At 46.0% G+C, this 14,984-nt stretch overlaps 1 protein-coding gene across 1 annotated transcript in view; it reads right to left on the bottom strand.

Annotated features, from left to right (window-relative positions):
- The window catches only part of UBE2R2 (ubiquitin-conjugating enzyme E2R 2), a gene marked incomplete at its 5' end in the record, with an annotated part of 19,025 nt that continues 4,041 nt past the window's right edge, over window positions 1–14,984 (bottom strand). The window contains 3 exons of the mRNA XM_010005569.1: window positions 1–312; window positions 1,717–1,851; window positions 7,989–8,086. Of these exons, the coding sequence (XP_010003871.1) occupies window positions 96–312; window positions 1,717–1,851; window positions 7,989–8,086 (450 nt within the window). The remainder of the gene's footprint in view (window positions 313–1,716; window positions 1,852–7,988; window positions 8,087–14,984) is intronic.

Here is a 14,984-nt window from a genome sequence, read left to right as displayed (position 1 = left end):
CCCCCCTCCGTTTTTTTTCTGGACTGCTGCTAGGTTACAGCTGCTCCCTTCTGGCCTGAGTTGGCAGGGCAGTACACAGGCATAGAGGGAACAGGTCAGGACTCCTCATTGCCAGAATCATCGTCATCGTAACAGTCGGCATCCTCCTCTTCATCTTCATCATCAATGTCATCATCATACAAGTCGTCATAAAGTAAATCTGAACTGTTGTCATTGGAAGGCACTTTAGTTTTGATGCAGTACTCTGCCAGTGTAGTAGGAACCTTCACACCATCCTTCTCTGCCTCAGCTTTGGTAGCCAAAACCTGTTTCCTGCAGGGAGGAAGACCCAACAATGTGAGCAGGGCTCAACTCCCCACCTCCCAGCCAGCCCCAGACCAGCCCTCCTGGCAGCTCAGGATAGCTGATGTTTGACTGAAGCACCACAAGCAGCACTAGAAACAGATTTAGTTCCCACAGCCCTGGGCTTGGGAGCATTCCAAGGATGTTTGCAGCACACACACACTCAGCAACATATGAACTTGGTTATTCTACAGGACTCCACGTTAAAGATCTGCCAGAGCTCAGTGTAGATTCCATTACATTTGTTACAGAAGGGATGTTCAGGAATTTCCCAAAATGACTTCTTGAGATGGGTTCAGAGATGCCATCCACAGCCACCCTCCACCACTGATGACCCTATCCCAGTATGCTCAAAACTGCAATTCCCATAAGCTCTGAGCTCCCACTGGAGAGTAAGAGCAGTCTGAGCACATGCCTGCACCCAAAGATGCAGCTGTAACTCTGGCACTGTCTGGGGATGGCAGGAAACAAGTGTTTCCCATCACCCCAGGGCAGGCTCTAGCTGCTGCCTCCTGGCAGCACTCAGGCTGTGAACTGTTGCTGGCCTGTGTTGCCTCCCAGCAGGGAGAGGAGCCTTTCCCTTCACCCCCACCCACCTGCTTATCAGTCTGCCATACTCTGTTTATGGAGTACATCCAGCTCCACTGAAGCTAACCTAAGATAATGCAAGTCTCTACACTGCTAAGGCCAGTGACTGACTGCCCTACATAGCTCCAACAAGGGGTACATCCTGCACACCCAGCTAGTGGAGTCCATGCAGATGTGGTCTTGCTCCAGGCAAGCATGACAGTGGTCCCACTGCAGTATGGGCTGCCACTCCACAGCAACCCTGGCTCAAGTTTACATCAACTCCCTATAACACCTGATGAACCATGAACTTCTCAAATGACAGTCAAGACCGAACAGTACTTCCAGCTAATCAAACCCAGCTTTGCAAGCATTTGCCAAATCCTACTGATATTCCTTTGGAGAGACGAGAGTATGATTCATGAGTGCATTAAGCACAGAATTAGTAGGATGAAGTCAGTTTGAATCAAATCCCAAGCAATGCAGCAGCATTCAAAGGCAAGCAGGGACTTTGACTGGTATTTACTAGCAGCCAATAGGCTTTGCAGAGTATCATGACAGATTAGTCTAAAAAAGAACAATTCGAAGACAGATCAGCCTGGTTCTCCTGCTCCAGAATTTTGCACCACTTGTGTGCTGAAAATCCTAGAGGGACCAGAAGCGTGGACTTGAAATAAGACTGTAAAATTCCTTTCCAAAGGAGCAACCACAGTGAGAAGCTGGTTTCAGCAAATTCTGCAAGCAACCTATTCCATAGGATTCAAAGCAGAAGGCTGGTAGCACAGCATCACATATGGCAAAGCTTACCTTATGATTTCAGCATACTCCTTGTCTTTTCCTTTACTATCCCTCCATTTCCTGAACATGACTGATGCATCCACATTGGCAGGAGAGAATGTGTTGGGCTCATTAAGCAAAGAGATTACACTCAGTAAGATAGTCCTAAAAAAGGTAACCACAACAGCAGCGTCAGAGCTAACACATTCATGGATTCTGGATTCCAATTACTTTTTTAGGTGATGCATCAGAAAGTTGTTTAAAGTAAAAACTTAAGGATAATTAAGGATAGCTAAGGATAATAACTGAAGTGAGAGCAGCTATTTATGAACTTCAGTCCCTGGCCATCAGCATAGGGAAGGTGACAAAATAGAAACCTCAAGAACCTGACAACAGACTATCATGTCTGTGCATGTGCTTGTGATGGGGCAGCAAGCAAAGCTCACATTAGACCAGAATTCAGCTTGTCCACACCACCCATGGATGTTGCAGGGTTGGAAACTTGCTTAGTGAGCCTGTTCCTGATGACATTCAGTCTCCCAGTAGAAAGCCAGGCTCTTTGCCAACTCTGTATAGGGAGGACCACTATGACCCAAGGCCATCAGATGAGGATGCACTGCCTTCCCTGCTCCACAGTATGTTAAGAGCTGTGGCCAGGTCTCTCCTCAGCCCATGCACCACTAAGGCTGCTGTAGCAGCAAGTGAGCAAAGCAAGGGGAAGACAGTGCAGATGATTTCCAATACCCAGGCAAGCTGCCAAGGGCCCAGCAGGATTCAGCTGCTGGCACTCAGCAAAGTCAGCATGAGCAGGTCACGTAACCCCTGGCAGACAGCCTTCCTGGATTTCTAGTGGCAGCACAGAGCTGCTAGCTGCCCCACTCTGCTAGGATTTGCCAGGGGCAAACACTATCTCCATCACCCGGACCTTTCTCCTGCATTTCCTACAACCCTTTGCAACTTCAGAGATTCAGCCCTTCATTGCTCACACAGTGCCACAACCAGCACAAAACTCAACAGCAAGTCCCATCAGGCAGCTCTACACAACCAGCCATCTGGCTGTAGCTACCACCTCAATAGCTTCACATGACCAAGCTGTGTGGTGTGGTTGACACGCTGGAGGGAAGGGATGCCATCCAGAGGGACCTTGACAGGCTGGAGAGGTGGGCCCATGCCAACCTAATGAAGTTTAGTAAGGCCATGTGCAAGGTCCTGCACACAGGTGAAGGCAATCCCAAGCACAAATACAGTTTGGGCAGAGAATGGATTGAGAGCACCCCTGAGGAGAAGAACTTGGGGTGGTTGATGAGAAGCTCAACATGATCCAGCAATGTGCATTGGAGCCCAGAAACCAACCATGTCCTGGGCTGCATCTCCAGCAGAGGGGTCAGCAGGTCAACGGAGGTGATTCTCCCCCTCTACTCCGCTCTCATGAGACCCCCACCTGGAGTACTGTGTCCAGTTCTGGAGCCCCCAACACAGGAAGAACATGGAGCTCTTGGAGCAAGTCCAGAGGAGGCCATGGAGGTGATCCGAGGGCTGGAGCAGCTCTGCTCTGGAGACAGACTGAGAGAGTTGGGGGTGTTCAGCCTGGAGAAGAAAAGGCTCCAGGGAGACCTTAGAGCACCTTTCTAGTACCTGAAGAAGCTACAGGAAAGCTGGGGAGGGACTTTGGACAAGGGCAGGGAGTGATAGGATGAGGGGAGAACAGTTTCAAACCAACTTGATGATCTTCAGAGGTTCCTTCCAACCCCTATGATTCTATGAAAGAGGGGACATTTAGATTAGACATTAGGAATAAATTCTTTGCTGTGTGGGTGGTGAGACCCTGGCCCAGGTTGCCCAGGACAGCTGTGGCTGCCCCATCCCTGGCAGTGTTGAAGGGCAGGTTGGATGGGGCTTGGAGCAACCTGGTCTAGTGGGAGGTGTCCCTGCCCATGGCAGGGGGGGTGGAACTAGATGATCTTGAAGGTCCCTTTCAACCCAAACCATTCTGTGATTCTATGTCCTAGGTGTTCCTGCTGGCCACAGCTTTCAATTTAAATGGAAGGGAAGAACAAGATAAAATGAATAAGTCTTGAAATACAGTAATACATAGCAACTGCTTTGCAGAACTTGATTAAAGGAGATTACAGTCCCAGCTGTACTTCCATTGATTTAGGGGCACATTCAGAGTAGCATGTGCTGAGCACATCTACCAGATCATATATCTCGGATACAATTCCAAGAAATGCTTGATCATTTGGATACAAAATTTCTTAGAAGGTTTTGAAAGCAAACACTTGTGTCTGGCCAGACTGTTCAGCACAGCTATCAGGAGAGTCTTACACAATTTACTTTCCAAGTGATAGAATTCAGCAGAAAAAAGAACCGCAGCTCTGGAAAAAACTGTCTTTTCAGACTGGAATGATAAGCAGAAGAGAGACCATCTTCTACTTCCTTTCAAGCCTTTGATTCTCAGCAAACAGGCTGTAAAGCCAGTATGTCAGCTCCAGCATCATTGCAGCAGTTTTACTGTAGAGTAAGCAAAGTCTAGGGAAAGCTAAGGACAGGAATTTATGTCTGGATTTAGCATCTGCTCTACCACACTTCCATCAACAAAGTGAGAAGCCAGTTTCCACTGTGGTGCCCCAGACCCTAAAGTCAGTGCAAAACTACTTAAATACACCAATGCAACTGTCTGTTAAAGATGAGGCCCTCTGCACTCCTGACCAGTGTGTTAGATCAGCTCCATCACTGCTGATACCTTAAGAGCTGGACAGCCTCCTCCAACTTAAACCCTGCTGCTGCGAGTAAGCAAGGTGAACAGGAAGGGATCCCAGCACATGGGATCTGACAGGACCAAAACCACAAACAAGTTTAGCCACATGTGACTGAAAACATCCTTGGCATCAAATACAAACTGCACTAGACTGGATACAGACTGACCCTCTCCAGTATTGTCACAGATCTGTTTCTCCCTCAGGCAAGGTTGTTCTAGCATGTTGTTTCATGCAAACTGTTTGCACAAAGAGTGGGGATTTCAAGCCCACCTTATGCTTTCTTACATCCCCCCAGCCCATTCTGGGAAACAGTGTGCTTGTCAGCTCCTATGCCATTTAATTTTAAGTGTTTACTGGGCTGCTGCATTCAGAATGAGACCCTTTATATCCCTTTATCAGCAGAGGAGAGAAGCCAGTAGAGGCTCAAGGAATCAGGCCTGTTAAGTGCCTTTTTCTCTCCATGTATTAAAAGAAGGCTCAGACATGGATTAATTTAATCTAAACTAAAACAGACATTATGTAGAGTGGCTAGGTCTCCCAACCAGCACATCCTGTTATATACCTTGTTGAAAATAAATTTTTTTGTGTGACAGCAATGTTCTATCTGGACAGTTTCTGCAAACAGTTCAATGCATTAAAGCAGCCAAAAAAGCCAACAAAAGTGGGCATTCTCAGGAAACAAATAAATAGTAAGACAGGGCATTGCCTATCTTCACAAGATACAGATGTACCAACATCTTGAATACTGTGCTCAGTTCTAGTCTGTGCACCTCAAAAGGACAGTAAGACCGGGGGAGATATGGAGAAGCGCAACTAAAGTGATCAAAGAGCCTTAACCCCTAAGCCCTGCCACCATTTCCTCAGCTTTATGGGACACAAGAAGAAAAGCGGTATTCTCTGCCACACAGATCAGGGCTGCATTCCTTCACATCTTGCTAGATGTTTGCCATATTTACTTATGCCTGTCTCATCTAGCTCTCGGTGATGGGAAAGTCCATATTGACTGTTAAAAAAAATTAATGAGCATGCTTTACACTGTGTCCTGGTTTGAGCCAGGGTGGAGCAAATGTTCTCTTTGCTGATTTTTTTTTTTCCCTTTCAGTTAACTTTTTTTTAGCAGCACCAGTGGACTGATAACAACCAAGGACACTTCTGAAGCTCATGTCTGCAGTTTCCCCCCCTGCCATGGGGGAACAGACTAGACTGAAGGCAGGATCAGCATATCAGAATATTCCCTTCTCATATTTTCTCTATTTGGCTTTCAGTATAGGTTAAGACATCACGGAAATTAAGCCTTTGGCTTCCTTTTTCTCTCTCTTTTTCTGCTTATTGTCACTTCTATCGCCCTCTCTTTGGCTCTATTTCTTTCTCCATTTTTCTTCACAGCTGACATCTGAGGACCCCGTCCATGCACTCAGACACTCCCCCCTTCAGCCAGGAGTCACCAGAAAGAAGAGTTGCTGGGGGAGGAGGGAGGGGATCGGGTGTTGCACATCCCTTTATAAATATATATATATATTCCCCTATCACTAATAATTAAAATCAATTTGTTTCACTTTTCAACCCAGAAAGCCTCTCTTTTTTTTTCCTCCCTCTTTCCCTACCTTGGGGGAGGGGGGGCATCGAGAGCATTGTTGTTATTGGTTTGACTGCCAACTCAGAGCCAAACTGTGACACACTTAGAGGTGGAAGCACAGGTGATCTCAAAGTTGAAGAAGGACAGACACTTCAGCCAGTCATCTGTAGTAAACAGTCAATACTCAGCAAGATTTACAAAATTCAGCAGCTGAAGAGAAGCAGCTCATTACAACAAGCATGCTTCTCTCCCGCACCTTCAGCCCTTGCAAAGCCAGATGAGACCCCAGAAGGATGCATCTCTATCAGCACTTAGCCCAAGAGATGATGCTGGCAAGAGGCTACGAATTACAGACAAATATTATTTTCACTTGCTGATACAGCTGAGGAATGTTTTCTCCCCAAATGTCACCCTTAAGCCAAACATGTTCCAAGAAAGTAAGCACCAAAACTGCACCATGGTAAAGAAGAACAGAAATCAGAGAACTAGCACTGTGAGAGGTTTCATGTCAATCTTTAGGGTTGTATATAATGAAATACTCAAAATGTGTGTGTGATATGAGTAATTAATGCCCAAAGCTGTTTCCTAACTATGAGTAGAGGCTTGTCACCTAGTCCTAACCATATCAGATGGATGGAAAAAAAAGTTTAATAGTCACTACTCCAGCTGCTACTTGATATGAGTCTTATCATTCTTTCTTGGCAGTGTCTTGTAATGAGAATGAAATTCAGCTGGTGTTTAAAAAACAAATGGACAGAGATTACCCTTGAATGCCTCTGGTATTTAGTGATCCTTCCTTTTTTTTGGCAGGAAGAAAACCACCCAACTAACTGCTCGAGATACCACACTGCAGAACAGGAGATAAATCCTGTAAGGCAAACAGTAGGTAGGATTATGCAGTACCTACAGTAGGTAGTATTCTCCTACTGGACCTGAATACTCAAAAATGTTCTTTTCCACTACAGGTATCTTGGAGGAGTTTGAAAAGCCTAAGTGTAGGATAACATGGACTGGGAAAGGCTAGAACATTTGCAACAATTTGCTTTAAGAGCATGAAACCCTGTGAACAGGACAGAAGTCTCCACATTGTTAGCCCAGCATCAGGATGCAGCACTTCAGACAGCTTGATAAGTCTGGTTCCCACCCAATTCAAGAACTAAAGCCCCCAAAATCTTAAATTCCCTTTCATTCCTTTCTCACAGAATTACCTTGGTTGGAAAAGACCTTCAAGATCATTGAGTCCAACTGTTAACCTAACACTGACAAGTCCTTAACGAAACCATATGCCTCAGTACTATGTCTATATGACTCTTAAATCCCTCCAGAGATGGGGACTCCACCACTGCCCTGGGCAGGTTGTTCCAATGCCTGATAACCCTTTTGGTGAAGAAATTATTCCTAAAATCCAATCTAAACCTCCCCTGGCACAACTTGAGGCCATTTCCTCTTGTCTTATCAGTTGCAATTTCATTGAACTGACTGATCTCCACCTCATTACAACCTCCTTTAAGGTAGTTGTAGAGAGTGAGGTGGTCTCACCTCAGCCTCCTTTTCTCCAGACTAAAGAATCCCAGTTTCCTCAGCTGCTCTTTGTAAGACTTGTGCTCCAGACCCTTCGTCAGCTTTGTTGCCCTTCTCTGGACATGCTCTAGTAGCTCAATGTCCTTTCTGTAGTGAGGGGCCCAGAACTGCACAGCTGTGCACACTGTTGGCTCATGTTCAGCCGGCTGTCAATCAGCACCCCCAGGTCCCTCTCTGCTGGGCAGCCCTCCAGCCACTCTTCTCCAAACCTGTAGTGTTTCTGGGTGTTGTTGTGGCCTAAGTGCAGGGCTTGACATTTGGCCTTATTGAACCTCATACAATTGGCCTTGGCCCATTGATCAAGCCTGTAAACACAGGCCTTAGTCTTGGAGAGAGACAACAGGCCTTTGAGGTCATTGCTGTACATCACAGATTCACACTGTTACCTGACGTTTTGGGTAGGGTTCCACCTCTCAGATGGCAGCTCTCCACTTTGTGGGTCATCTACAGGTGGATGAAGAATTGAAATACATACATCTCCATTCTGCAAGACAGAAACAAAATTTGAGAATAGCCTGGCTTGAGGCAGAGGTCTGATGACCCGACTCCAACACTGGCTATCTTCTGAGCAGTTTAACCTTGTTGATACAAACACCTGAAGATTCAATAAAAATACATGCAAGAACTGGAAACATTTCTCATTTCTTCCTGGGTCTACTGTATTTATATGTTCAAAAGTCTCCCTTGCTAAACAGGATTAGTCAGCAAATTGGTACAAAACTATCTCAAGTCAAGAGATTTTAAGAATATAGCAAAGCAAATAAAAATAAAGTAATATAAAACTAGATGAAGTCTCCAGATAGCAAGTACTGTCACAGTGACAGAAATTAGCTTTAGTCACAGGAGACCCAAAGTAGGGTTAAAAAAAAAAGGTTTATTCTCAGTGGTAGTTGGGTTCGCTATGGAAATTTTTTAATTGAAGGGTTCAGCACTCTCTAGTAGCTCAGGTATCAAAACAACACTTCTCCTCTGACACGAGGAGGTTGAACAGATGGTGCATGGCAGGCTTAAATTGCTACCCTAGGACACAGCTGTTTGAAATATCAGGTGGAAAAGCAGGAGATGCTTTCTGAAAGTTTCACTGAAAATCCCTTCCAGCATGCAAATGGAAGAATATTTTGGCAGCAGATAGAAACCATACAGCCACATAATCCTCAGTCTGTGTTCTAGTCACCAGTGTTATAGCCTGAATATAGATTTAAAGCTCCGTAATGTCTACCATTTATAAACAGTTTAAGAAACTGGTAAAACCAGTTCTCCATCAGCAACAGTACTCTGACATGATTATTTTGTAGAAGTGCTGTAGCAGTATTCACCACAGCTGATATTCTCTACTGAAGTTAACTCCAGGGGCTCGTGGGGTCCCGATGCCTTACTGCAGAATGAGGTGATGGTGTAGATGAGGCCTGAGTGTGGCCAGCAGATGTTGTCCTTTCCAGGCCCTGCTAGCTTACTGCCTCTTGCAGATGGCTGCTGGAATGACTTACAAGTTGCCAGAGCCAGCTCCACACCCTCAGGTGGCACAGCCTCAGCTGATGGGCAGCACTCACACTTGTCACACTGACACAAGATACAGGTTGATTATAAGAACCAGAGAGAAGCTGCAGATGAGTTCTGTTCCAGATTGCAAGCTGCTAATTCCCCACACACCTCAGCTATGTCCTGAAGACCCTCCAATACTGCTCAATACACAGGAGCCAAACCACAAAGTAGCACTGCTGACAGCAAAAGGATCTGTGCCTTTGAGTCTGTCCTGGTTTAAGCCAGGATTAAGCCAATATTATTTTTATTGATTTTTTTTTTCTTCAGTGAACACTCTTAAGCAGCACACTTGCTTGAAAGTAGCAGCAAGTTTTCCAGCTAGTGGACTGATAAAGCCTGGATGTTTATAGTAACTGCTGAGAGACCACGGACACTTTGCTCTGCCTGTTGAATCTGATGCCTCCTATAGGGAGGAGTGGACTAGACAGATGGCAAAATTGGCCAAACAAATTATTCCATCCATATATATGTAACTCTCAGAATAAATTCAGGGATCACATAAGTCAAGCCCTCCTTCTCTTCTCTCTCTTCTGTCCAAGGCTGGAACTCCATTTATCCATCTCCTTTGATCCCTAGGCCTGTGCATTCCTGACCCTCATAACTCTCCCCTCAGCTCCTGTCTGCTCTGCCACTCTCTCCAGCAGCACTCTGGGACCTTCTCGGGATTTCCCTGGCTAAGGGGAGTATATTGGCAACTGCTGGGGGTGGGGGGAGGGATTTGCACATTCCTGTACATACTTGAATATATTTGTACATATTTTCTTTTATCATTAGTATTTAATTAAAGCTGTGTAGTTTAGTTTTCGATCTGGAAAGTCTCTCTCCTCGTTCTCTCTTTCCCCACCTGGGTAGTAGTGGGAGGGGATCAAGAGCATTATTGTCATTCATTTAATTGCTGATCCTGAGTCAAACACCCAAATGTGAGGCAATATCTTAAAGCCCAGGTTATAAATTCTGACTAATTCGCTGAATGTTCAGAATTCCACCTCTGATGGGAGGAATCCCTCAGATAGCTATGGGCAACACTTTGACGGGTTGAAAACTGAACAGACACTTTCCGCAATGTTTCTGGGGGACCTTTTTCCCAACAAGTAATTGTACATGTGATATGCAGCTGGGATAATACTGCTCTGTGGAGCTGCTCTTGTTACTGTTTTGTGGTTTATCAACAAGACTATAGCCAAAGCCATATTCTGTGATGTGATAAGCTGTTTAGTGATCACAGGGGGGTTGATACTGATCTATAGGGTGGCACTGTATAGTAAGGATTTTTATGTGAATACAAACGTTTATGTAGGTAATGGCAGGGTCACTTACCTCTCCATTTTCTCTCAGGCTGAATCTCCCAGCTTTTGATCTAAATAGTATTGTTTCAGTAGGGATGCTTCTGCTGAATGTTTATCATGTACTGTGGATGCATAGAGTGATCATAATCTGCTGCCCCACAGGCAAGGTTGCTGCCACCAATGCTGCTGCTGCAAAGACTACAGCCACTCCCACTTAATCCAAATGGACAAAAGTTAATCTTGTGGCTAGGGGGAAAGTAAAGAAACAGCCACCAAAAACCAGAAGAGCAAGACCTCTTCTAGATCTGCATTTAGCAGCAGAGGACCCTCTCATAAAAGCAATGTTAAGAGACTTAATCAGAAGACCAGGCCCTTCTCAAGCAGATGGAGGAGCAGGCCCCCCTCAAGCAGATGAGGATGAGGATCTTGCATCTCCTGAGAAAGGACTTTACCTGCAATGAAGGTGAGCCACTTCTTTGTTGGTTGCTCCAATGCTTTGATGGTGGACCTGATACCTATGATGTAGATGAAAGTGAACCCAGGCAGTTGGGATCCCTGGCCAGAGATGCTGGTATTGATTGAAGAAGTCCAGGAACTACCTCCCTATGGGACCGACTTCTTTCAGCTGTGAGGGAGAGATACCCCCATAAGGGTGACATCGACTGGCGCCAAAGCAGAACACCCACTCTTGAGAAAGCCATCACGTATTTGAGAGAATGAGCTGTGCAAGAGGTGATCTATGATAACCATGGGATTACAAATCCTGAAGACGTCCTGTACAACACACCCATGTTCCGGAGGTTTGCACAGGCTGTACCAGCAGCATGTGCCCATATATTCTCCTTCATGGGATGCATTGATGACTACAAAAGACCAACTGTGTGAGAACTGGCTTTGAAAGCACGACAGCACGGAGACATGATCTCTGATCCCCATCAGTTCCACACCTCAGCCATTCAAAAAAATGACTGACAGAAGGAATAAGATGCCAAACAGAGGGGAAGGTAAAACCTAGTATCCCCCTAGAGACAATTGGTCACATGTTGCAGCCATTAAGAGGAGACGCCCTGCTACGAGACAGCAGTGAGAGAGATGGGACCCACTTTGACACCACCTGTGGGGTCTCTTGCATGATCATTATAAAGAGGACATGAGAATCTGGGACAATAAACCCACTGCTATTCTCCAGATTTGCATACGTGAGCTGCTAGGTAGAAAAAATGCAGGAGACAGACCTTCCAGGAAGAAGGCTGCTCCAATCTCCAGCGACCGGTTCTCCAACCAGAATGGATGGACTAGATCTCGGTGCATCGACCTCAAATGCCCAAAATGAGAGGTGCTCTGCCTCCAGCCAGGTGGAGGAGAGGGACAACCGAGTTTATTGGACTGTGTGGATTGGCACATTAGAATCACAAAAGTATAAAACCTTGGTGGACACTGGTGCACAGTTGTTATGGTTTAGGAGACCCCAGCACGGTGTTGGATACCTATAGGGAGGGTCCTTAGGACCATGAAAGACTGGAAGGGGTCAGTATTCCTGTCCATTTCCTGTCACAATCTATAAAAGCCAGAAGAGCTGCAAGCCAGTCCCTTCTCCCTTCCTTCTCCTTTCTCCCTGCTGGGGCTGCTGCTGGTTCCTTTGGCTTCCCACGTGCTTGCTCCAGAATCCAACTGCATCAGTTGCTCTGAGGAGCTGTGGACCTCTCCCCTGGAGCTGCCCTGCCTTTCCCATATCCCTGCGATCATTGAGATCAGTTATATAAGATACTTATCTGTTCTTCCTCCACGTTTTACCCTTTTCCCTTGTGTTGTAGTAAATTTGTTTCTAGTTTCAATTTCCAAAGTTTAAGTCTCTCTTCCTTATTCCCCTTCTATCTTCCCTTGGGAGGGTGGAAGGGGAGGGAGGTAATAGAGAGCAATTCTCTCTATTTTTTTTGGGATTCACCTTTAATATTTAAACCAGGACAACAGTGCACCCTAATGCCATCAAATCATCAAGGGACAGAATCTGTCCTCACTGGTAAAAAGTGGCAAATGCGCCCTACTGTGACTGGCCCAGATGCTCCATGCATCTTTGGCATAGACTGCATCAAGAGAGGATAATTCCAGTACCTGAAAGGGTACCGGTGGGCCTTTGGTATAGCAGCTGTAAAGACTGAGGACACTGAACAGCTGCGTACTTTGTCTGGCCTTTCAGATGACCCTTCTGTAGTGGGGTTGCTGAAGTTCGAAGACCAGCAGGTGCCAATTGCCACTTCAAGGGTGCATAGACAACAATATAGCACCAACAGAGACTCTGGAAGAGTGATCAGCAGGACTCACTCACCCTTCAACAATCCCATATGGCCAGTGTGAAAGCCTGATGGCGAGTGGAGGCTGACAGTGGACTATCGTGGCCTGAATGAGGTGACACCACCGCCCAGTGCTGCTGTGCCGGACATGCTAGAACTTCAGTATGAGCTGGAGTCGAAAGCAGCCAGGTGGTGTTGCCACTATGGACATTGCTCATGCCTTCTTCTCTATTCCTATAGCACCAGAGTGCAGGCCACAGTTTGCTTTCACCTGGAGGGGAGTCCAGTACACCTGGAATCGACTGCCCCAGGGGTGGAAACACAGCTCAACCATTTGCCATGGACTGATCCAGGCTGCACTGGAGAAGGGTGGAGCTCCAGAACACCTGCAGTACATTGATGACATCATTGTGTGGGGTGACACATCAGAAGAAGTTTTTGAGAAAGGTAAAAAGATCATCCAAATTCTTCTGGATGCTGGTTTTGCTGTAAAAAGAAGCAAGGTCAAGGGACCTTCACAAGAAATCCAGTTCCTGGGAAGCAGGTTGCACGATGGACATTGCCAGATCCCAACTTATTGTGATGAACACAATAACAGCTATGGCCCCACCATCTAGTAAAAAGGACACTCAAACCTTTTTAGGAACTGTTGGTTTCTGGAGAATGCATATTCCATGTTACAGTGAAATTGTGAAACCTCTCTATGAGGTGACCTGAAAGAAGAGCAACTTTAAATGGGGTCCTGACTCCAACAGAAAGGTTTTGAGCAGATCAAAAAGGAGATTGTGCAGGCAATGGCCCCTGGACCAGTTTGAACAGGGCCAGACATCAAAAATGTGCCCTACACCACAGTCAACATTAGAAAGCACTAGAAGGACTCAAGGTTGACCACTAGGATTCTAGGGTAAAAGCTACAAAGGCTACAAGGCCAACTATATGTCAACTGAAAAGGAGATACTTGCAGCATATGAAGGAGTTAGAACTGCTTGGAAAGTGATCAGCACTGAAGTGCAGCTCCTCTTGGTGCCCAGATTACCAGTACTAAGCTTCATGTCCCAGAGTAACCTGTCTCCTATCCATCATGCCACCGATGTGACTTGGAGTAAATGGACTGCTTTAATTACCCAGTGAGCTCGAATAGGAAGCCCTAATCATCCAGGTATCGTAGTAGCACTTACAAAGTGGCCAGAAGGAACACACTTTGGAATGCCACCACAAGAAGTGGTGAGACAGGCTCAAGAAGCCCCAGCATATGATCACCTACCAGAGACTGAGAAACAACTTGCTCTTTTCACTGATGGCTCCTGTCTTTTCCAACTTAATTATTCTATGATTCTATGATCTGCAGAGATCCCTTCCAACCCCTACCATTCTGTGATTCTGTGAGGGCAGAGATGCAACATATTGTTGGGCTCTTGACTGAGGGGTGGACTTAACCATGGACACTATTGCACAGGTGATCCATGACTGTGAGACATGTGCTGCAATTAAGCAGGCAAAACGGTTGAAACCTTTGTGGTATGAGGGGAGGTGGTCAAAGTACAGGTTTGGGGAGGCCTGGCAAATTGACTACATCACACTGCCTCAGAGCCGCCAGGGTAAGCGCTATGTGCTTCCAATGGTGGAAACAAGTACAGGATGGTTGGAGACATATCCTGTGCCTCATGCCACAGCCAGGAACACTATCCTGGGTCTTGAGAAGCAAATCTTGTGGAGACATGGTACTCCAGAAAGAATTGAGTCAGACAATGGGACTCATTTCAAAAACAGTCTTGTCACTGACTGGGCTAAAGAGCATGGTATTGAGTGGATCTACCATATCCTGTACTATGCACAGGCCTCAGGGAAAGTTGATAGGTACAATGGTCTGTTAAAAGCTACCTTGAAGGCAATGGGTGGTGGGACTTTCAACAACTGGGACAAACATTTAGCAAAAGCCACCTGGTTAGTTAACACCAGGGGATCCATCAATAATGCTGGTCCTGCTCAGTCAGACCTTCTACATGCTGCAGATGGGGATAAAGTCCCTGTGTTGTGTGAAAGGAATCTGTTGGGTAAAAGTGTTTGGGTCTATCCTGCTTCAGGCAAAGGTAAACCTGTCAGGGGTGTTGCTTTTGCTCAGGGACCTGGACATACCTGGTGTGTAATGATGGAAGATGGTGAAGTACAGTATGTACCTCAAGGTAATCTGACTTTGGGAGAGAATCCTTAATTTGACAGCTGGTAAAGTATAGAGCCTGTATGTAATATATGGTATGGAATA

This window comes from Chaetura pelagica, unplaced genomic scaffold (assembly GCF_000747805.2).
Source record: "Chaetura pelagica isolate M959 unplaced genomic scaffold, ChaPel_1.0 scaffold549, whole genome shotgun sequence".
NCBI lineage: Eukaryota > Metazoa > Chordata > Aves > Apodiformes > Apodidae > Chaetura > Chaetura pelagica.
Note: the sequence above shows the minus strand (reverse complement) of the source record. Positions and strands in the feature narration are given on the sequence as shown.